Source organism: Entelurus aequoreus, linkage group LG28, assembly GCF_033978785.1.
Source record: "Entelurus aequoreus isolate RoL-2023_Sb linkage group LG28, RoL_Eaeq_v1.1, whole genome shotgun sequence".
Taxonomy (NCBI): domain Eukaryota; kingdom Metazoa; phylum Chordata; class Actinopteri; order Syngnathiformes; family Syngnathidae; genus Entelurus; species Entelurus aequoreus.
In genome coordinates, this window is record NC_084758.1 from 26,770,058 (window position 1) to 26,795,279 (window position 25,222).

At 39.5% G+C, this 25,222-nt stretch overlaps 1 protein-coding gene and 1 long non-coding RNA gene across 3 annotated transcripts in view; one reads left to right on the forward strand and one right to left on the reverse strand.

Moving 5' to 3' along the window:
* The window catches only part of LOC133645048 (C-terminal binding protein 1), a 30,173-nt gene extending 14,188 nt beyond the window's left edge, over positions 1 to 15,985 (forward strand). Inside the window, exons 3-11 of the mRNA XM_062039838.1 lie at positions 10,723 to 10,867; positions 10,947 to 11,050; positions 11,134 to 11,236; positions 11,516 to 11,640; positions 11,845 to 11,934; positions 12,151 to 12,281; positions 12,358 to 12,485; positions 12,617 to 12,731; positions 12,918 to 15,985. Of these exons, the coding sequence (XP_061895822.1) occupies positions 10,723 to 10,867; positions 10,947 to 11,050; positions 11,134 to 11,236; positions 11,516 to 11,640; positions 11,845 to 11,934; positions 12,151 to 12,281; positions 12,358 to 12,485; positions 12,617 to 12,731; positions 12,918 to 13,110 (1,134 nt within the window). The 3' untranslated portion in view covers positions 13,111 to 15,985. The remainder of the gene's footprint in view (positions 1 to 10,722; positions 10,868 to 10,946; positions 11,051 to 11,133; positions 11,237 to 11,515; positions 11,641 to 11,844; positions 11,935 to 12,150; positions 12,282 to 12,357; positions 12,486 to 12,616; positions 12,732 to 12,917) is intronic.
* LOC133645053 (uncharacterized) overlaps positions 1 to 25,222 on the reverse strand; it is an 84,023-nt gene that overhangs the window by 18,011 nt on the left and 40,790 nt on the right. The gene's annotated exons all lie outside the window — the stretch shown is intronic.

A 25,222-nucleotide genomic window follows, 5' to 3' on the forward strand; every position in this document is an offset into this window, starting at 1 on the left:
CCACCATGACTACAGTACATGTTGTAAATGAGCTTGTATGTCTGGCAGGGTTAGGTCTCGTTCTGGATTGCTGCCAGGTGCGCTATCTCTGTGAACGCGTTCAGTAGGCCACAACATGGCACAAACAGATGGCACTCTTATTGAGAAGCATTTCTCTCTGAGAAGCCAATGCCACCTCGTAGTGTAATTAAAAGCGTATGTAAACTGTACAGTAATTGACGCGCAAGGCATTGTCATTCTGGCAACCTTATAGAGCAAACAACAGGTGACTGCCAGCCCATTGAATGACGAGGACCCACACAATTTCATACATTTTTATTTTACAGTATAACAACATCCTCTGCAATGGAGATTTTTCTTTTGGTGTATTTCTTTTGTAAGAGTTACAAATTTCAAGAAAAAAGTCCTGTAATGCAAAACATAAATGTCGACTGCAGAAGACACCAGAGGTCAGAAGGATGAGACAGTCAATGTATCTGGACGTTTTTGTTTGGTTTCTCTGCTTACTTTAAAGGCCTACTGAAACCCACTACTACCGACCACGCAGTCTGATAGTTTATATATCAATGATGAAATCTTAACATTATAACACATGCCAATATGGCCGGGTTAACTTATAAAGTGACATTTTAAATTTGCCGCTAAACTTCCGGTTCGAAACGCCTCTGCGGATGACGTATGCGCGTGACGTAGCCCGGCGAACACGGGTATGCCTTCCACATTGAAGCCGATAGGAAAAAGCTCTGTTTTCATTTCATAATTCCACAGTATTCTGGACATCTGTGTTCGTGAATCTGTTTCAATCATGTTCATTGCATTATGGAGAAGGAAGCCAAGCAAGCAAAGAAGAAAGTTGTCGGTGCGAAATGGACGTATTTTTCGAACGTAGTCAGCCACAACAGTACACAGCCGGCGCTTCTTTGTTTACATTCCCGAAAGATGCAGTCAAGATGGAAGAACTCGGATAACAGAGACTCTAACCAGGAGGACTTTTGATTTGGATACACAGACGCCTGTAGGGAACTGGGACAACACAGACTCTTACCAGGATTACTTTGATTTGGATGACAAAGACGCAGACGTGCTACTGTGAGTATGCAGCTTTGGCTTTTTTTTGCGTATGTACGTAACTTTTTTAAAATATATAAGCTTTATGAACCTTGGGTTAGGTGAACGGTCTTTTGGGCTGAGTGATTGTGTGTGTTGATCATGTGTTTGAATTGTATTGGCGTGTTCTATGGAGCTAGGAGCTAGCAGAGGAGCTAGGAGCTAGCATAACACGTACCGTACCGTAAGTGCGCGTCACGTACGTAACTTTTTCAAAATATATAAGCTTTATGAACCTTGGGTTAGGTGAACGGTCTTTTGGGCTGAGTGATTGTGTGTGTTGATCAGGTGTTTGAATTGTATTGGCGTGTTCTATGGAGCTAGGAGCTAGCAGAGGAGCTAGGAGCTAGCATAACAAACACGCAGGTGTTATTATGCAGGATTAATTTGTGGCATATTAAATATAAGCCTGGTTGTGTTGTGGCTAATAGAGTATATATATGTCTTGTGTTTATTTACTGTTGTAGTCATTCCCAGCTGAATATCAGGTACCGTGAGTATGCAGCCTTGGCTGCTAAACATTCGATAACTTGACCGTATGTGCGCGTCACGTACGTAACTTTTTAAAAATATATAAGCTTTATGAACCTTGGGTTAGGTAAACTGTCTTTTGGGCTGAGTGATTGTGTGTGTTGATCAGGTGTTTGAATTGTATTGGCGTGTTCTATGGAGCTAGGAGCTAGCAGAGGAGCTAGGAGCTAGCATAACAAACACGCAGGTGTTTTTATGCAGGATTAATTTGTGGCATATTAAATATAAGCCTGGTTGTGTTGTGGCTAATAGAGTATATATATGTCTTGTGTTTATTTACTGTTGTAGTCATTCCCAGCTGAATATCAGGTCACCCTCGGCTCTCACAGCATCTTCCCTATCTGAATAGCTTCAACTCCCCACTAGTCCTTCACTTGCACTTTACTCATCCACAAATCTTTCATCCTCGCTCAAATTAATGGGGAAATTGTCGCTTTCTCGGTCCGAATCTCTCTCACTTCATGCGGCCATCATTGTAAACAATAGGGAACTTTGCGTATATGTTCAACTGACTACGTCACGCTACTTCCGGTAGGTGCAAGCCTTTTTTTTATCAGATACCAAAAGTTGCAATCTTTATCGTCGTTGTTCTATACTAAATCCTTTCAGCAAAAATATGGCAATATCGCGAAATGATCAAGTATGACACATAGAATAGATCTGCTATCCCCGTTTAAATAAAAAAAATTCATTTCAGTAGGCCTTTAAGTTTTTATATTTTTCTTATGCATATTCTTGAGCAACTGGAATCAGTGGTGCAAAGGATCACTAACTGCATCTGGTAATTAAGTACATAATAGTACAAGTGTAGTCTAGTATATAAGTGTAGTATTAATGTGATATTTATTATTTTAAGGAAAGGCAACTGACTATCAGATGTCGGTGCCCATTAGGTTGATCGCTAGCTACCGGTCGATTGCGGAGGGTTTGTCAGTCGATGGCGAGGCATTAAAATAAATAGACCTAAAAATTACTGATCATCACTCTTCACTTTCGTCACTTGACTGACATTCACGGCACCCGAGGATTATGGGAAATGACGCTGGCTGCTGCGAGCTCAGTATGAAGAAAAAAAATGACCGGCATGAACGCGACAAGCACTTTTTATTTTTACAGACTCCCTCTTCGTACCGGCTGACAAAAGTGTAAAGATCGACCGCACATTTTCAAATAAAAGCGCATACAAGCTAGCAAGCCCCAAAGTTAACTCCAATGTATTTCTTGTAAAGTGTATAAAAAGGATTATGTAAGATGGACAAATAAGAAGCTAAAAACTAACCCCTTTTATGTGGTATTGGAAAGAGGAGAGGACTTTTTTCCCTCCACAATGTAAATTCGAAGTTGTGGAACTTTGCAGCGACTACTGTGAATCCTGTCTGATTCCAACCAATGCAAGTCATCAGAATAATGTAATATACAACAACTTATATTATTGTCTTCAAAAAAGAAGGGAATCTCTATGTGTTAAACATGCTTGTATTTTTTTTAAACACCTTTCACATGTTAAGAACACATTTATTATATAGATATAATAATAATATACATATTATATATAATGTATATATGTCCACACACACACATACATACATATATATATATATATATATATATATATATATATATATATATATATATATATATATATATATATATATATATATAAATATATATATATATATATATATATATATATATATATATATATATATATATATATATATATACACACACACATATGCAACACATATATACACACATGCAACACGTATATACACACATACATTATATATCTAATGACCATGACCATGACACACATATATATATATATATATATATATATATATATATATATATATATATATATATATACATATACAGTGGGGCAAAAAAGTATTTAGTCAGCCACCCATTGATTGTCAATGGGTGGCTGACTAAATACTTTTTTGCCCCACTGTATATACATATATATATATATTATGTATCTAATGACCATGACCATGACACATATATATATATATATATATATATATATATATATATATATATATATATATATATATATATATATATATATATATATATATATATATATGTATACAGTATATATATATGTATACAGTATATATATATATATATATATATATATATATATATATATATATATATATATATATATATATATATATATATATATATATGTATACAGTATATATATATGTATACAGTATATATATATATATATATATATATATATATATATATATATATATATATATATATATATATATATATATATATATATATAGTACTGGCCAAAAGTTTGGACACACCATAGTACATGCCACACACACACACACTCGACTTGGTCACCTCGACTTGGTCATATGAGGAGATAGATAGATAGATAGATAGATAGATAGATAGATAGATAGATAGATATATAAATAGATAGATAGATATACTAGGGATGTCCGATAATGGCTTTTTGCCGATATCCGATATTGTCCAACTCTTTAATTACCGAAACCGATATCAACCGATACCGATATCAACCGATACTGATATATACAGTCGTGGAATTAACACATTATTATGCCTAATTTGGGCAACCAGGTATGGTGAAGATAAGGTCCTTTTTAAAAAAAATAATACAATAAAATAAGATAAATAAATTAAAAACATTTTCTTGAATAAAAAAGGAAGTAAAACAATATAAAAACAGTTACATAGAAACTAGTAATTAATGAAAATGAGTAAAATTAACTGTGAAAGGGGGGAAGATGGCGGCGCCCTGAGATTAGCAGCCTCTCGGCTGCTCTATTTGTTAGTAAAACTACCCTTTTAACCACTCTTTAAACTGAAAAAACAGGATGGAGAAGAACATTAGAGAAATAAACAAAACGCTGGAGAGTTTGGCGAGAGAAGTCCGCGAAATATCGACCAAACAAAACCAACTCGTGGACCTCTTAACCGAGGTGCAGGGGCTCAGGAAAAAGATTGAAGAGAGCTCCCTAACGATAAAAACACTACAAACAAAGGTGGACAGTCTGGAGAAGCTCGAAAAGATAGTCCATGAACAGGAGAAAAGAGTCCAGGACCTGGAGCTTTTTACAAGGAAGGAAGATGTGATAATCAGCGGAATTGATGTGAAACCGAGGTCTTATGCTGCAGCTGCCGCGGCGGGGAACAATGGGGAACCCAGCGAGGAAGAACAGCTATCGCTGGAATCCCAGGTTGCTAACTTCCTGAACAGCATGAACATTAATTTCGACAAGAACAACATCTCAGCTTGTCACCTTCTTCCGAGAAAGGACCGAACGCTCAAACCCGCCATCATCATGAGGTTCGTGAATCGCAAACATAAAACGAACCTGCTAAGGCAGGGAAAGTTGCTCAAAGGAACCAACGTGTACATCAATGAACATCTCACATCAAAGAACGCCGAAATAGCCAAAGAGGCACGCATACTGCGAAAGGACGACAAGATTAAAGCTACGTGGACCAGAGATTGTAAGGTGCTCATTAAGTTGAATGGTGAAGCAGAGAAGGTGATCATGATACGCGAGTTAAAAGACCTCGACCCTTATAAATGACTATGTCTCCGTCTGTCTGGTTTGCCTGGGCTCAGTGGTGTGACTGTGAGCAGAAGAGGGGATTAGCACTGCTACTTTCAATCTCTCCCTTTTTACCATCTCCCAATATTTTGGTGTTTCTAGCATGGATCCTCTCTGAACAAGACGGTAGGCTAACTTTATTTTTTACAAAGCCCCATGGACACGAGCTGCACGAATGCTTTCACACTGGTTCCTCTGTGTCAATAACTTTTTTGAACGTTTTTTTAGTAGGCCTATGCGTTTTTTGCCAAGCTGAGTCACAGATTTTTGTGAACTGTTTTTGGGACACATTTCTCTCCACACCTCACTGGTGCGTGATCTGTCGGCCGTTTAACATACTGAGTCATGCAGGTCCGATGCTCTTTTCTGGACTGGAACATATTTTGTACTGGACGCTGGAACTGTTTTGGACTTGTTATTTTTACTCATTTATGCTGCTATTTTTGCGTTTGTGTGTCTGGAGTGAGTGTGTATATACCGGTATGAATGTGGCTGTGCTGTGTGAGTATGCGTGTGTAATGTGCACCGTGGAGTTATGCTCCTCGTATGGAAATATGAACACTAACGTCAATCTACACAGGAGATGTCATTCGGTGGTCGTGAGGGTGTGGAAGAATCCGATAGGGTATACCGTGGACGGTGCGGGATTGGGGACTTATGGGCATGGACATGGACACTGGATCCAAGTAATCAGGCTAAGGGGGGACCGCAGCCTGGGAAGGTATGAGTGGCACAACTACAGTACATCCATGTTAACCACCATGATGCCATCCTACAACCACAAATACTATGCCTATACTATATCAATCATTATATTTATATACTATACTATGACGTCATGCTATTTCTATATGACAACTATGATCATGTTTAGCTTTGGGAATATAACATCAGCATATTTATTATGTCATGAGTTTAGCATTGGGAATATAACATCAGCATATTTATTATGTCATGAGTATATTTATTATATTATGAGCATATCAATTATTCTATTACTGTGCACTGGCAATATAACATCAACCCATAATGGCTGAGACAACTGAAAATCATCCGTCAGGATCTGAATATATAGATTACAAATTGCATGACTTTGAATGTCAAGTTGACCCAGATAAACATCTGTTCAACTCAATTAATTCCTTGTGTGATTACTATACAGAGGAACAGCTTAATGATAGTGTTAGTCTAGACAATAACTTTTCTCTAATACACTTCAACTGTAGAAGCGCATATGCAAATTTTAATAAAATCAAAGAGTATCTGAGTAACTTGAAAAGTAAATTCAAAATAATAGCTCTGACAGAAACATGGATAGATGAGGAGAGAGGTATCGACTTCTCCATCGATAATTATGAGCTGCATCACAGTAATAGAATAAATAAAAGGGGAGGGGGCGTGGCCCTGCTTGTCCACCGTGACTTGAAATGCAAAGCAGTAGAACGTATGACGATGGTTATTGATGATTTGCTTGAATGTATAACTGTGGAGATTGAGATGGAAAGGAAGAGAAATGTCATCGTTACGTGTGTATATAGGGCACCGAGGTCCAGAGTAGATGAATTTAATGATAAACTTGAAGAAATACTGTGCCATCTAAATGAAAAGAAAACATATGTCATGTGTGGGGATCTAAATATTGATTTGCTGAGCGCTCCTAGAAATACATCAACAAGCGAATATCTAGAGATACTGTATAGTAAAGGATTATATCCGTTGATCACCAAACCAAGTCGAATAACAACAACGTGCGCCACACTGATTGATCATATCTTTATAAATGTTGTAGAAAAAAACAAAATCAAGAGTGGATTGGTAGTTAATGATATCAGCGACCATCTACCTGTATTTTTTACTTATGAGTGCCAAATCAATGAGGGGGACTGTCAAGTCAACAGGAAGAGAGAAGAAACAGCCCACAAATATGTAAGGAAAAGATTAAGAACCGAAGCGACAATTGACATGTTTAGAAGCGACCTTCTTGTAAGGGATTGGATGGAGGTATATGTAGGAGAGGTAAATGATGCATATGAAGCTTTTTTAAATATATATTTATCACTGTATGAAAAACATTGCCCAAATATGCTATATAAACAAAAGGACAATTACAGTGAAACTCCTTGGATCACAAGGGGACTACAGAATGCATGTAAAAAGAAAAATAGACTTTACAAGGTATTTTTAAAATCTAGGACAAATGCAGCAGAAATTAAATATAAGGTTTATAAAAACAGGTTGACAACAATAATGAGACAAGCCAAAAAAGACTATTATAGTAACTTGTTAGAAAAAAATAAAGCCAATATCAAAGGAACATGGAACATATTGAAAAAGGTGATGGGAAGCACACCGGGACCTATCAGCCCGCCAAACCACTTTGTAAAAGAAGAAAAGATAATAAAAAATATGGACGAAGTGGCAAATGAGTTTAACTCATTTTTTGTAAACGTAGGTCCAAAACTAGCAGAAAATATAGAAAAACATGATGATGGGTCATTTCAGAATGGGTTGGGAGGTGGAGGCAGAGTACTTAAGTCAATGTTTTTGGGAGAAGTCAGTGAAAATGAAATTATAACAATTGTAAATAAATTAAAGAACAAAACATCAACAGACGATGATGGGTTAGATATGATAATTGTAAAAAAGACAATTGACTGCATCATTGAGCCTCTCTGCTATATCTTCAATCTCTCTTTCAATACAGGGACCTTCCCAGATAGAATGAAGGTAGCAAAGGTTATTCCACTCTTTAAAGATGGGGATAAGCACATGTTTACTAATTACAGACCGGTATCACTTCTGTCCCAATTCTCTAAGGTGCTTGAAAAAATATTTGTACAAAAATTAGACCATTTTATTGAAAAAAACAAGTTGTTGAGCGAGAGCCAGTATGGATTTCGTTCAAACAGATCTACTGCCTCTGCTGTGATGAACATAATTGAGGACATAACAACAGCCACCGATAGTAAGAAATACACAGTAGGGGTGTTTATAGACCTTAAGAAAGCGTTTGACACAATCGATCACTCTATCCTTTTATCCAAATTACATTCATACGGTGTGAGAGGAATAGTTTTAGATTGGTTAAATAGCTACTTGAATAACAGACAACAATATGTACAATATGCTGCTAATACATCTGAAAATATGAGTATTAAGTGTGGAATTCCACAAGGGTCTGTTCTGGGACCGAAACTATTTATTTTATACATAAATGATATCTGTGATGTGTCAAAATTACTCAATTTTGTATTATTTGCTGACGATACCAACTTTTACAGCTCTGGACATGACTTAAATGAATTACTAAAGAGTATGGAACAGGAAATGGTCAAACTCAAAAAATGGTTTGACGTTAACAAATTATCATTGAATTTGAAAAAAACTAAGTTCATGATTTTTAGTAAGAGAAAAAAGCCTGAAAATATTGTACTGTCAATAGCTGGAACAAGCATTGAAAAAGTCTCTGAGATTAGATTTTTGGGAGTGATTTTAGATGATAATATTAGTTGGAAATCGCATATCTCACATGTTAGAAAAAAGATGGCTAAAAGTATATTTATATTAAATAAGGTAAAAGATGTATTAGATTATAAAGCAATGCGTACACTGTATTGTGCACTTGTACTGCCTTATATCAATTATTGTGTGGAAATATGGGGTAGTACATATAAGAGTAACACAAAGCCACTGTACCTCCTTCAGAAGAGAGCGATCAGAATCATACACAAAACAGGTTATAGAGAGCACACAAATGGATTATTTATTAGCTCAGGACTTTACAAATTTTATGAACTAGTTGAGCAGCAGACATTATTGGTTATGTTCAGGGCTAGTAGTCAAGAGCTACCAACAAATCTACAAAAAAATTTCACTTTAATAGAAAAAGAAGGAAGAAGGAAAGGGCACTTTAAGCATCAGCTTGCACGAACAACATCAAAACAAATGTGTACATCAGTGGTGGGAGTAAAACTCTGGAACTCTCTCCATAATGAAATAAAGCAATGTAAAAACACATTTCAATTAAAAAAAGTCTTTAAAAACAGAACTATGATGTTATATGAGCACTGACAAAAGGGACGCAAAGGGAAAAATAAGGGGAAAAAAATAAAAATAAAAAATAAAAATAATAATAAACACACAAAAAAAAACAACGCTTACATTATCCTACATGACTGTAGGTATTGTATAGTGTAGCTTTCCTTTCATTTTTTTTTTTTTTTTTTTTTTTTTTTTCCTTTATCGACATGCACTATGGATCCTTGGTTGAATGATCACATTGTTCTTAGCTTTGTTTGGTTTGAATGATACCTTGTTATGATAGCCTTGTTCTATTCAGTTTTGTTTGGTTTGAATGATTACCTTATTCTTTTTCAGTTTGTTTGGTTTGGATGATTGCCTTGTTCTTTTTCAGTTTGTTTGGTTTGAGTGATTGCCTTATTTTTTCAGTTTTTGTTTTGTTTGTTTATTTTTTGTTCAACTTATCTTGCTTGTTTATTCTTTTCATTGATTGTTTGTTCTATTAATTTCTATGAGTGTGTGCACTGGGTAGGGGTACAAACTTGTAGTTTTTAGGCAACAATAACTTTTCTTGTCAACTGGGTCATACATGTCCTGTAGCCTTTTTTACTACTCTAGAGTCTACGCCCCTGGTGGGTGGGTGCGTGTGGGTGTGGGTGCCTGTGTGTGCATATGTGATATATTGTTTTGTATTGATTTGTTGCATTGGATGTTCTAATGCACTACCGGCAAAGAGATACCAAGAAAATGTTTCTTTTGTGCGAAGGGGCAGGAAATATAAGATTTTCTTCATCCTGTTCCTTTTCGACATGGCTGTGTATTGAATGCAGTAAGGTATGTGAGATTGTTGAAATGTTGTTGAAATGTACACATCCAAGTACGAAATAAATAAATAATTGAAAAAAATTGAAATTGAAATTGAAATTGAAAGGTTAGTACTATTAGTGGACCAGCAGCACGCACAATCATGTGTGCTTACGGACTGTATCCCTTGCAGACTGTATTGATATATGTTGATATATAATGTAGGAACCAGAATATTGATAACAGAAAGAAACAACCCTTTTGTGTGAATGAGGGTAAATGGGGGAGGGAGTTTTTTTGAGTTGGTGCACTAATTGTAAGTGTATCTTGTGTTTTTTTATGTTGATTTAATTAAAAAAAAAAAAAAAAAAAATTTTTAAAAGCCGATACGATAATAAAAAAAAACGATACAGATAATTTCCGATATTACATTTTAAAGCATTTATCGGCCGATAATATGGGCCGGCCGATATTATCGGACATCCCTAATATATACAGTATATAGATCACCTCGACTTGGTCATTTGATAAGTAGCTCGCCTGCTGAAAAAGTGTGAGCACCTCTGGTGTACATACTCCATTGTAATTATAAAGTAAAAGTATAACACATACATTTTTCTTTGAAATAACTGCTTTGTGTGTGCAGGTACTCAATGAAGCTGTGGGAGCACTGATGTACCACACCATCACTCTAATGAGAGAAGACTTAGAGAAGTTTAAAGCTCTCCGCATCATTGTGCGCATCGGCAGCGGCTACGACAACATCGACATCAAGTCTGCTGGCGAACTTGGTGAGCCAGCATGGATCTGCTCAGCCAACTGTATGCCTGCAAGCTGTCACTGAATTGCTCTCGTTTTCCTTTCCAATAGGAATAGCTGTGTGTAACATGCCTGCCGCCTCAGTCGAGGAGACGGCTGACTCCACACTGTGCCACATCCTTACCTTGTACCGACGCACCACGTGGCTGCATCAGGTTTAGTGTGGCTTCCGAGCTACTTAAATAAACAATATTTTGTTTGGTTTATTGCTTCTTATGTACTGCTGTGTTACACACAGACGCTGCGAGAGGGAACAAGAGCTCAGAGTGTGGAGCAGATCCGAGAGGTGGCTTCAGGAGCTGCAAGGATCCGAGGGGAGACACTGGGACTCATTGGACTAGGTAATTCAAGGCAAATATGACTTTTCAGATTAAATCTGACCAATCTAAATCCATGAGCATGAACTGATGAAGCCTGCTCGGATGAGAGGCGAAACGTCTTCTAAAACAAACTGAACAATCCAGTTGTGATGGATTGAATACCCTGAGAATACAATGACCTGTAACAATGAGAACATCCATAGACTTGACTTTTGACTGGGTCTTTCCTCACTCTGCTAATTGTTGTAAAAAGTCTTGGTGCGACAGTATGCATATTTAGGGGTTTTTGTGTGTCTGTAGGTCGGGTGGGCCAGGCTGTTGCACTGCGAGCCAAGGCGTTCGGCTTCAACGTTTTTTTTTACGACCCCTACCTTGCTGATGGTGTTGAGAGATCCCTGGGCCTTCAAAGGGTCACCACACTACAGGTAGTAACACAAAAAATGATAATGTGAGGGACAGTTTTGGACACTATCACAGGTATAAATTTAACAATATGCATCCACTGCAACAGGTATATACCTTGATGTTGCCTTGGGCAGTTAATGCATAGTCAGCTGTGGCTATAAAATAGAAATGTACCAGAAACGGTTTTACTTAAGTAATTAGTTCATGTTTATCCATTTTGTCAGGATCTACTCTTCCACTCCGACTGCGTCTCACTGCATTGCAGCCTGAACGAACACAACCACCACCTGATCAACGACTTCACCATCAAGCAGGTGTAGAACCAGTTGCATGCAAAGCTGACTGTTATGTTTTTATGTGTTTAATCCAGTCAGTTATAGCAAATTCCTCTAAATAATAAGAATTACAACAACTCACTCAACAACTCACTCATCCATGACGATACGTGCACCTTACAAAGAATGTAGTCAATTTGCACAAACGTCCAGAGTCTTCTACTTTCCTGCTGAATTCTGCCATGTGTTTTAAAGATGCGTCAGGGAGCGTTTCTGGTCAACACAGCTAGGGGGGGTCTGGTGGATGAGAAGGCCCTTGCTCAAGCCCTGAAGGACGGGAGGATACGCGGAGCTGCCCTGGATGTTCACGAGACAGAGCCTTTTAGGTACTGAAGATTACAAGAATAGATTGACTGCAAGGGTATAATTATTTTGTAATAGCTCTTGCTGTTATCGTTATAGTTTCAGTCAGGGCCCGCTGAAGGATGCGCCCAATCTGATCTGCACTCCTCATGCTGCCTGGTACAGTGAACAGGCCTCATTGGAGATGAGAGAGGAGGCAGCCAGAGAGATACGAAGGGCAATCACAGGTACACACATTGTGCAAATCTAAGGGCTTGTATCAAAATACAGAGCATTATTATCCTGTTCTGTTGGCAATTGTGGAATCACTGTCTGCGAGGTTACACACCAAGATCTATCCATCTCTCGCTGTATTCAGGTCGTGTACCAGACAGTCTGAAGAACTGCGTCAATAAGGAGTTTCTGACTCAGAACAACCACTGGACCGGGGTTGACCCAGCTACTGTCCACCCAGAACTAAACGGCGCCTACCGGTAAGAGCAACACTGTGTCGTGTTTCTTTACAATAGGTGTCCCTCATATTATGTGACTGAACTTATCATAGATATGGTGTAAGGGTTTCAACCATCAGCAAGGAGTTTCAAACAGCATATGCCGCACACTCACAAGTCTTCCAGAATAAGTGAAAATTAACATTTGTAACTCTCTCCCGCTTTCAGGTACCCACCAGGGGTTGTGAACTTGCCAGCCGGTCTCCCGCCTCCTGTTGAAGGCATTATGCCCAACGCTGTACCCATCATGCACACTCTACCGCCTGCTATCACACACCCTCCACATGCACCATCACCTGGACAAAACACAGTCAAGCCACCAGAGGGCGACAGAGAACAGCATTCAAATGATCAGCTGTAGTCAAAACATTCCTTGCCCTTTCGCTGCAGAGTCATCACGGCGAGTCTCCACACATCTAAATTAAGTCAACCAATTGAGGTTTAAATAACTACTGATTCCAAATGTAAAGGCAATTGACACCCAGTTGCTTGTTTGCACTCCAAAGAGAAAGTAGAAGATGCTACCACCCATTGTCAAGAAGAGGAAAGAAAGACCATTTTGCTCATTTGGAAAAAAAAGACTAACTCCAGATTTCCACGACATGCGTAATGGCTGCTGAACGGCTCTGCTGCGGAACGGCTCCCGTGATACGCCGTCGCAATGGGCGCCTTGACTTGCCTTGACTAGCGCAAAAGACAACAGTTTTACCTTGGGCAACGACTACTTTATTTTGTATCTATAGCAAGCAGCAACAAACCCACTTGGCCAGCTAGCAAACACACACTTTTCATTTAACTCCCGCTGACCAGTCCCCTGCTTTGCTCACACCTGTGTCAATACACACAGGCCCCCAAAATAGTTGTCCCAGGATATGCCTGTAGGATGATTCTTTGATTTTGGACCTTCAAAAACAACATCTCATTCATTGTGTCCACGGGGTGAAATAACGTCTGTGAAACTTTGACCAATTGACTTAAGGGGTACGCCAAGGTATAAAATGCATTCCGCCTTCGACATATAATATTTCATTTAGAACATTTTTTTTTGTGTCTGTGCATTAATTTCTGTCCAGCACATGCAGAATTTTGCTGAATGTATGTGTTTATATGGCAGAGGCCGTGCACAGCGTGCCCACAGGCGGAGAAACTGACACACTGACAAGAATGGATACGTATTGGCTCTGCCACGTTTAGCAGCCGTTATGCATGTAGTGGATGTCCAAGGTAAATCCGTTGTGTTAGACCGTGGTGTTTCCAGAGTTAGAAGAGCAGGTTTCATGACTTTCTTTACAGTATTTTTGTCATTTCCTTATTTTGACGTACAAGCAAAAGTAGTAGGCTATGAAATGAATGTAAGCAATGTGTGTACAGTTTTTAGATGCCAGGCAAAAGATACTAATATCTGTATTCAAATTCAAACAAATATTTGGCTTATTTTATCAATTGTCTCAACACTTTGAGATGTTTACCTTTGCTTGTGTTAACAGACTAACCAGCCCCCTGATAAGAGGCAGCTTTTTTGCACAGCATCTCAGGAAATTACGTTTCCGCAGTTTATATATTCTTTTAACTTTAAGAATTCAATTTTCTGCCACTTAGTGCTTTTTGTTCTTTGGACTGCTGGCCTTTTTCTTGTCCCACTCTATGACAAAATCAAACTTGAAGAGCTTAAGTTCAAACAATGTTTGTTGTAGTTTGCTATGTTTAAGGGGCATGCAATTTTGCTCTTGGGACTTGTACTAAATGTTCAACCCATATTGAGGGCTTGTGAAAAGAAAGACTGTAGAAAGGTGGCAAAATGGTATGCTTGGCTGGGACAATTTCATACCCAGTCAAGATTTTTTTTATTTCACTACAATGTTGTTGGATCACAGGCTGTCAACGAACTGACGCACTGAGACGCTATACCGTAGCAGATTTAAGAAACTGATAAAAAATGTGAAGTATATTTTCTTCATGTTTTCATGATCCAGCGCTTCTACTATTTCATGGATTATTCAATAGTAGCAGAGCGTGACAAGTTATGCACAAGGTTTACAAATGGTGCACAATTGAATAAGATTGTGTGTCGCTTTACTTTCTGCTGAGGGTTTTTTTAATACACACCCTTCAAATCCTCAGACTCCTCTGCAGTAACACAAAAGTATGTGAAGGACAACACTCCAGCCTACTATCCCTTTAACATTTCATGATGGGTCCTTACTAAGTATACCGTTTAGCCACCGCTGTGCTCTCTGTGTCTGTGTGTACATAATATGGTGTTCTGCCTGCCTGTGTCAATGTGACTTGGTGGTATCTGTGTCTAAAAACAGCGCTGGGATAAGGAGTGGTGCATTGGACTCCCCTGAAGGCATCGTCACTAACACTTCCACAGAAATTTCCCACAAAAACAATTGCAATGTGGGGGTACAGACTTGTCTCATAGTTTAAACCAAGAATAGGGAACCTATATTCAGTATGGCCCGAGCGAGATAGAATCTGAACATGGGACATGCAATCCGAATGAGTTAACCCGAAAACCCAAAACAAATAACTTACAAATGCTCATACTTTGTCCACCAGGGGTTAAACACAAAATAACACCAAAAAGTTTTCCTGTTTATGATCTTGGAAGTTAAGCCAAGTCACGTTGCTTTTAGGACCGCACTCTACCAGTGTCTGAGTAGCTAACAGTTCACTGTTGCCTAGCTGTTCTTTAGGGTGAGGTAGTAAGCGTAGCAATCAGGGATGGACATTTCACATCAACATTACTGGTGGGTCTCCTACAACCTGAGCTTTTGTCAAAATCGTATTGGGGTGTCTCGATTAGATAGCACACAGGTTAAATATCATTGTATGTCTGGGATCATTGGGATTCTGAAAGGAATTCTGTGACATTGTGAACTAGAACCCCACACATTCCTCACAAGATGCCTGTCACCGTTTGGAGGAGACACTTTGCAGAGAGTGCATTATTTCCATAGCTACCTTAATGGAAACTGCCGTCATCAAGACAAAAAGCACACAAACTCAAAAAAATGCCATACGAAATTCCATCCCTGGTAGTGAAATACAGTCCATTGTTGCCTACCCTTTGTCCCTTTTATGGTTAAGTAGTAGGCGTAGCAATATACAGTACATATATATTCTATATTCGACAGTAAATATTATTTTTGGTCAAACCTGACAAAGATATGTTTGTGATTGTATGCATTTGTATGAATTATTTTAAAAGGAAATAAAACCGTGGAAGATGATGGTTCTGATTGAAGTTTTCTAGTCTTGGTTTGTTAACAACATGAATTGAAAAGGATGCCACGAAAGGAATACAATCTCTACAACATAAACAGTTCCACACCCTTTTTACCATTAAATGTATTGTAATGCAATCCTGATCTATGTAGCTATGCAGCTTCTAGTTTTGCATTGTCTACCCTGCATGCCACCAAAAGTATTTGTCATCAATATTATTAATGCTAATGTTTGTGCTCACAGTTATGTAGGAGCAACCCACTAGATGTCACTATTACAGCTGCTGAACTGCAACCAGCACTGAATTACCCATCATCTCAAATTTGCCTTGTATACTTCATACTTGTTTTGTTTTTTGTAGTTGTTGTTTTGGTTTTACACATTTTAACAAGTATATTTGTCTTCTCGGCTTAATTATAACACCTTATTAAAAACTCCATTAACATTATCCGATGCACTTTATTTATATAGCACATTTAAACAACAAACATGTTTCCAAAGTGCTGCACAAAAATATGAAAAACAAGATTCAAATACTATCCTTAGCTCCACCAATGACTGAATAAAAACAAAATAAATAAATATAAAACCAATATAAAAATAAATATGATTAAAACAATAAATACAAAAAACAATTTAAAAACACAGAGGACCACACAACTCACGTAGTGTTAAAAGCCAGAGAATAAAAGTGGGTTTTGAGACGAGACTTAAAACACTCCACTCTGGGAGCAGTTGGAACATGGAGGGGCAGAGTGTTCCAGAGCTTAGGGCCGACCACAGAGAAGGCCTCGTCTCCCCTGGTTTTAAGTCTCGTCTTGGGCACCACTAGCTGGAGCTGGCTCTCAGACCTCAGAACGTGCGCAGGAGTGTAAATTTGGATGAGGTCCGAGATATAATGAGGTGCCCGTCCATGCAAAGCTTTAAAACCAAACAGCAACATTTTAAAATCAATTCTAAAATGAACAGGGAGCCAGTGCAAAGTCTCAAGAATTGGGGTTATATGCTCGCGTTTCATGGCCCCTGTTATAAGTCGTGCTGCCGCGTTCTGGACTAACTGCAACCGGGAGAGAGCTTTTTGGCTAATTAGTAAAGCTACTTATAATGGCAGCTGTGAAAATGTTATATTTATCATTAAAGTTCCTGAACTTAGGTGAAATTAATAATATCAATTTGATTACATTTGCAAATGCCTGACTACTTTTAACACTTAATAATTAAATGTATGTATTCCGTGACAAAAATTGCCCGTTTGCATTGTGACATCATGTCCGATCGCTGTTGGGTAAAATTGAGCAGTAGCAAGAAGTCAAGGATGGGCGATAATGACGCTGGTACATGTGCTGTTCTCGCCTATGGAAATTGTTCCAATAAATATTTTGGGATAAATTATTACAGAGTTTCTAAAATAGTCCACCATTAAGGAGAAAACGTTTTTAAAACAACCAAAAATTGTCAACATCTGTATGAACTCCAAAATAAACTGTTTATCCATGTATTGATTTTTCTTATGTCTGTACACTTAAATAGGGGCAGTTTTTTAAAGAAACCTTTGACATGGAATTGATATGTGTGTGTTTGTTACGTGTGTATAGCTTTATTAGTTTTTTGAGAAATAACTTTGAAGACTAATGATCACTCAATTACTTATGAGGCTTCATGTTAAATGTAAGTGTCACCGCGCATGTCATCTGCTGCAAGCGCAGCCGGCACCTCCGCTAGAAGCGCGCCGGGAAACGCCCCTGCACGGCTGCAGGCAATCATCAACCAGCGCACCTGGGTCTGAGTAGGGCAGACAGCATAAAGACCAGCGGACCCGAAGATCCAGTGCGGGAACGTAGTTCACTCTTCGTAGTAAGCATCCCGTCTCTGGCTTCCCTCTGCGTACTTGCTCTCTCTCTGTGCTTTCCCTGTGCCCGTGTCTTATGTCCTCTATGTTCCCCGTAGTGTTCCCTCTGTTGCCTGTGATGGAGCTGTGTGCCTCGACTTCCCACCGGATTTTGGACTGCCTCCCTCGATCCTCGACCCCCGCTTGGACACGGACCTCGTCGCCTCTCTCCAGCCCCTGACCTCTCGCTTGCCTATGGACTGCCTTCTCGCCTTACCCCTTTGGTCTGGCGAATAATTAATCCAACACGCACATACAACAAACTCTGGTAACATTTATATTGTTAATTCTACACATCGTCTTGCACCATTCACGTAGAGTAGCATACACACCCCAACTATTCACCTACTCAGTGACCTAGTGGTTAGAGTGTCCGCCCTGAGATCAGTAGGTTGTGCATGTCATCTGCTGCAAGCGCAGCAGATGACAAAGACTATAAAAATGGGATCCATTACCTCCCTGCTTGGCACTTAGCATCAAGGGTTGGAATTGGGGGTTAAATCACCAAAAATTATTCCTGGGCGTGGCACCGCTGCTGCCCACTGCTCCCCTCACCTCCCAGGGGGTGAACAAGGGGATGGGTCAAATGCAGAGGACAAATTTCACCACACCTAGTGTGTGTGTGACAATCATTGGTACTTTAACTTTAACTATTCATCAGTATAAATAAACCTTATGAACTGATCCCTGCAGTGGCGTCGTCTCCTTCCTCCGCCGTACGTAACAAAAAGTTTGTCATTGCTATGGGATACCGGCATGTAGCCTACAAGCCAACATATAGCCTTGGCGTGAGTGTAGAAAAAGAAATGCGGGTCACCAATGGTTTGATTTGTCTACTTTGGTGATTTTGGGAAACTATTATGAATCTTGTCAAAATACTTTCTTCTTAAGAGTGTGTGGATCCACTACATCACATTCATCTACTTCTTAATGATATCTGGCTTATGCATTCCGCTGGTAACAATTATTATACGCTGGCATCTGCACGGTTGGTGCTATCTGAACATATTGAATATTTGGCGCCGATCCAACGGCGGAAAAGATCGTCAGGACTCCTCTTCCTCTTATCCAGGATATCGCAAAAAGCCTCTTCCTGACCAGGGCTCAGAAAATCTACAGAGACTCCTCCCACCCCCACCAAGGACTGTTTTCACTGCTGGACTCTAGAAAGAAGTTCCGCAGCCTCCGTAGCAGAACCTCCAGGTTCTGTAACAGCTTCTTCCCTCAGGCCGGAAGACTCTTGAACGCATTGAAATTATTCCCTCAATTCCCCCCCAAAATGGATTAACTGGCTGGAATATAAAGACAATATAACATACATCCATAAACGTGGATGCATATGCAAAAGTGCAATATATTTATCTGTACAGTAATCTATTTATTTATATCTGCACCTAATTGCTCTTTTATCCTGCACTACCATGAGCTAATTCAACGAAATTTCGTTCTTATCTGTACTGTAAAGTTCAAATTTGAATGACAATAAAAAGGAAGTCTAAGTCTAAGTCTAAAACCGGAAGTGCCTCTAATAACCCAACAATTGCTCCTAGTACAGCTCTGACCTTCCCCAAGGATTCATCCGGAGGCTGGTTTTACTAAGAGGCAAGAGGCGGCAGAGCCCCTCAAATCAAACTTTTGGAAGCTTAGAAACTAAATTTTAATATACTCACAAAATTAGTATATTACAAGTTGAGAAAATAATTGGCAGTAGCGTAGAAATCCCCTGAAAAAGGGACAAGCTATGCTAGTATAATCTCCCCTCATCTCTGTACCTCCGTCCGCTGTGTCAGGCTCCGCAAATCCGCGCACAAACAGACACACACCCCTCTCCTTAGCCCTCAATAAACCAGCGTCAACAAATAAAAAGGAGACAAAAATGTTGTCAGAAACTAAATTCAATCATGTTTAATTTCGTCTTGTGGGTGGCTGGAAAAGTGCGGAATATATCCAATCACAGTTCTTTAATAGCGTACATATGAGAGAAGTGCGGGGGTTAGCTACGAAGGAGAGCCTATCCGATGGTTTTCCTTGTGAGATGAGGAATTTTAGTTTCTCACCGGCGGCGTTAAAACAAAAATTTGTGGATTTAACATGATCTCACATCGTAATCTGTGAACACCTGAGATAAAGTGAAGAGGACACATTTTATTTTTGACACTATATGATGCCATCAGAAAGCGGGTCATCATGACATCTACACAACTGTAAGTTAAAGCTGTGTGTATTTGCTGCTTCCGCACTCATAAACAAATTATAATGAAGGCATGCATCGTAACTTTGTTTCACAACACATACAAAGCGTAGCGTAAAAACATGTTTTTATGTTTCTCTGTGTAAATGAGTGGAGAATGCAGAAACTTTGAGGCATGATGATGGAGTAGTTTGAGAATAATGTTTTTGTATTTTTTATATAACTACTGTAGCTTTCAGTTTTGTACATATTGACTATTGTGTGTGAAGTCCTACTTAAGATTAAATTAAATTTAAAAATTACGCCATCAAGGTAAGATAAATATTGTGATGATTGATCAAATGTGGATGAAAGATACTTTATTGTATTTATTTTACTTTTATTTTTGAGTTTCCCCCTGAGGGATTGCCACCTTATTGTGGTCAGGGGCTTGGGTACCTCAGTGACCTAAAGAGCTATACCAGCAGGGGCTCAGTCTTCAGGTTGTACAGGTCTGACTGTAGAGGCCTGACAAAGTGCAATCCATTTTTCCACGTTGACGTTGGACACAGCTAACAACCAAATTCAACGAAGAAGGCAATGTTACTACTGTATTAGCACAGAAAAAAAGTGCTGGAGCATGGCCCTGATCATCCATCAATTTTCTGAAACTAATCCTGTTCAGTATTCAGTCAAGTCGTTTAAGAAGCAGTGCCCAAGTCTATGTTTTTTCTGGTTTTGTCAACTGGATAATTCAATAGCCCTTAAAAGAAGCATTCATGCTGCAACCCTGAATGGTTCACCTTCTCAGGATTATAGGAACCAACAGGTTTCCCAGCAGCTGGAAACTCGGGATGGTTTGAGCTAAACTCCAGGAAGCACAATTGGAACCAGATGCAAGGAAAAGCGGAAAGAGTTTATTCAGCACCTCCAAGGGGGCACTGTGCAAGGAGGCCTTGGAGCAGCGAGGAAGGAGATAAAAAAAAAAAGAGATGCCCAAACCTCAAAACATACCCGTGGCACAGAAGAACCATCACAACTGAATATAAGTAATGTAAGTACAGAGTGTGGTGTGTGGGGAGACAGGACATTCACAGGGTGAGGAGAGATGATTCTAATCCTTGCCTCCACTTCAGGAAATACCATTGAGGTGCCCTTGGGCAAGGCACTTAACATTAATTCACGTTATAGCATGATCACGTTTATTAAGGTTCCAGTGGGAGAGTAAAACCTTTTCCTTGTTGTAAATCTTTGGCTAGACAGTCATGAGCCATGAAACACCAAAACGTTTATGGGGCAGAGCGCTAGACTTCTTCCAACAGCCAAGACAATGAAAGGTCAAAGGATGGTTATTGGTTTTGTTGTGGTTTCCAAAATGAGAATGACAAAACTACAACAAAGAACAAGGCACTCTTATTCAGTTAAAGTTCCTTTGATATTTACGGCATGTCTTAAGCTTCAAACAAATTTGTGTCCCTATTCTAAAGAGCACCTCTATTTTGATGACTTTTTCACTTGTTTAGGCTTTAGCAGCATTCCTCTTGACCTTTTTTTGATAATGACTATAAATTGTTCAAGAAATTATGTTTGTAGAGTGGCGTCATTAAAATATATTTACTAGAAAATGCATGTAGAAGTCCATCGAGAATGAATACAGTATCATTTCTTGATAGTTAAATAATATATAAACGATTAATGGAAAACTAAGTCATTAACTCAGTTAAGACTGGCTTTACGATCATACTCAAAATGAAAGTGGAAAAATGAGATCACACGCTGACCCAACTTCTAAGAATTTTCTCAATACAACTCAGAATGTCGCTCAGTAATGTGTCTGACCTCCATTTGCCTGTATGCACTCCCTTCAATGTCTGGCCATGAAAATATGAATTTAAAAAGAACATACGTCTCCAATGTCATTGCTTATTCAGTTTGCCTTTACCCCCTTCTACAGTATGTAGAACGTTTTAAATGTGACAAAGACCTGAGTGTGCAGGAGTAGGATGATGGACAAGGAGGAAATGAGTGGCTTTTCAAGGTTCCTTTTCACGTCTCTCTTTCCTCTCTCTCAGCTCATCTTAACTTTCCATTTATACATTTCTTCACTAAAGTCGAAGGTTTGTTCATCTGACATTTGCACGGCTGCCTATAATCCTCCATAGAACACCCATCATAGTGGTAATAAAGTCAAATAGAGAAATAATTTTCAAATGGTATTAAGGTGAGCCCCCCTGTTGTGACAGGCACCCAAACACAATCTGGTTTTATGTGCACACAATCCTTCAAGTTCTCCAAGGTAAATGTCAAGTAGTTCATAAACACCAGCCATATGCTTGTAAATGCTAGCTTCTGCTTGAAAGGTGCCAAGTCTATAAGCAGATTTGGCAGGTCACCAACGATTTGTTGGTGGTGGGAACTAGTTGGTCTACTTTTACCTGGTCAGCTTGGTAATGCAGCAATTCATTGCAGTGTTTACAGGGTGTAGAAATGTGTTATCATGCCAAGCCAAGCACTATTAAAGGGGATTATTAAATATCAACAATGGGTGCGTGAATGGTGAGCATGGAAAAACACGTTTTGATCCAAAAATATTTTTAGAAGCTAGACGTAGACGTAAATAAACACACAGCAAATTAATCCTATAATCCAAGATTGGTTTGGTCATACAAGGCAAAAAGACTAGCTGGAAGCTAATAAAAAAAAGTGCAATATATTGTTGTTGCTGGCCCTGAGTCAGGTCACGTTTTCCTTCAACGTGTTGTGTGTTGGTGTGTGTCTGACACGATTCAGGCAAGGTGCTGACCCAGTTTCGGCTGCCAGGTTGCTGGGGTTTTCTGCTTTTGATTCTGCCCACATGTTTTTGGGGTGGGAGGAGCTGACAGTTGATAGGTGACAGATGCCAAGCGGCTAACAAACACAAGCGCACAGGGGTGGATGCAGGACTACCTACACGTGTACTTCAAATTATTGGTATGAGGCGGGGGTCGGCAACCCGCAGCTCTCAAGCCGCATGCGGCTCTTTAGCGCCGCCCTACTGGTTCCCTGGAGCTTTTTGAAAAATGTGAATAAAATGGAAAAAGATGGGGGGAAAATATATTTTTTCTTTTAATATGGTTTCTGTAGGAGGACAAACATGACACAAACCTTCTTAATTGTTAGAAATCCCACTGTTTATATTAAACATGCTTCACTGATGACAGTATTTTGCGGCCATTGTTTTGACCTACTAATTTCGGCGGATGTTGAACTCACCGTAGTTTGTTTACATGTACAACTTTCACCGACGCTACCAAAGAAGGACGTGTTTTATGCCCCTCCTTCTTTGTCTCATTTTGTCCACCAAACATTTTGTGCTGTGCTTGAATGCACAAAGGTGAGCGTTGTTGATGTTATTGACTTGTGTGGAGTGCTAATCAGGCATATTTGTCCAGTGCATGACTGCAAGCTAATCGATGCTAACAGGGTATTTAGGCTAGCTGTATGTACATATTGCATCATTATGCCTCGTTTGTAGCTATATTTGAGCTCATTTAATTTCCTTTACTTATGTCCTCTGTGTATTTAATTTATATGCGCATGTCTCATGACACATTATCTGTATGTAATATTGATAGTTGTTTGTGTGCCATGTTGTTCCAGACCACAGCAAACGTTACTCAGCTTGCAAAGATTGTAATAAATCCATTAGAAGAAGTCACCCGGTCGTTTCCTTTTAACTTGCTAACATGTTTAAAACACCCCTTCCAGTGTGGCGTTTCAGTGTGAAAAGCTTCACCTTTATCATTTGTTTTTAAGCCAAAATACATCCACACTCCCTCTTATGTCTCCACAGTTTGCCTGCTTGTAAGTACACATTGCATATGCATTGCCTAACATGCGCCTCTTGCTCGTTTTACCAGCAATGTCACGACATGATGAAATTCCGGTATATTTTAGAAGGAGTATAGTATTGTTTTTAATTAATTAGTACAGCGGTACTTTATTAGTACTGGTATTCCGTACAACCCTATTAGGAACCTGTTCTTCTTTGGATTCACATCCCTAATGGAAGGTGCATCAGGTGAGGAAGATTCCATCAATTATTGGTAAAGATCTGCAGAGAAAATATTTTCTTTATTTCACATCTCGAGAGAAAAATTGTTTGCTAAAGAACTGTTGGACAACCAGCCTTTACATTGGCCTTGTGAATCTTTGTAGGTGCAAGAACGACAACCCGCTGACATAGAGTTAACATTTGAAAGCTAACAACCTGCAGGGCAGTACTGACCTTGACAAAGATATCTGCAACATTGTTGTGTGACTTCATCATCAGGCAATTTGCACGCACCAGGCAGAGTGATTCATCTGGCTCAGTCAGATAATGAACACTCCAGGGGAAGATTCAAATGAGTATTTGGAATTGCTATTGATACAAACACACAAATGATCTTGAAACATGGAGCAGTTGGCTGTCAGTGAGCCCAATAAACTGTCTGGTAAGTGCTTACAACTGGACTTTTAATAATAATAATACCTGGGATTTATATAGCGCTTTTCTAAGTACCCAAAGTCGCTTTACATGTTAAAAACCCATCATTCATTCACACCTGGTGGTGGTAAGCTACTTTCGTAGCCACAGCTGCCCTGGGGTAGACTGACGGAAGCGTGGCAGCCAATTTGCGCCTACGGCCCCTCCGACCACCACCTATCATTCATTCACCGGTGTGAGTGGCACCGGGGGCAAGGGTGAAGTGTCCTGCCCAAGGACACAACGGCATGGTAAGAGGCGGGGAGCGAACCTGCAACCCTCAGGTTTCTGACACGGGCGCTCTACCCACTACGCCATGCCGCCCCGGACTTTTAACAAGGTATGATGCAGTACAGTACAAGAGCTACACGTGAGCACACCTGCATAATTTGCTGCCATCATCCATCCATTTTCTTCCGCTTATCCTAGGTCGGGTCGCGGGGGCAGCAGCCCAAGCAGAGAAGCCCAGACTTCCCTCTCCCCAGCCACTTCGTCCAGCTCCTCCCGGGAAATCCCGAGGCGTTCCCAGGCCAGCCGGGAGACATAGTCTTCCCAACGTGTCCTGGGTCTTCCTCGTGGCGTCCTGCCGGTCGGACGTGCCCTAAACACCTCCCTAGGGAGGCGTTCGGGTGGCATCCTGAGCAGATGCCCGAACCACCTCATCTGGCTCCTCTCAA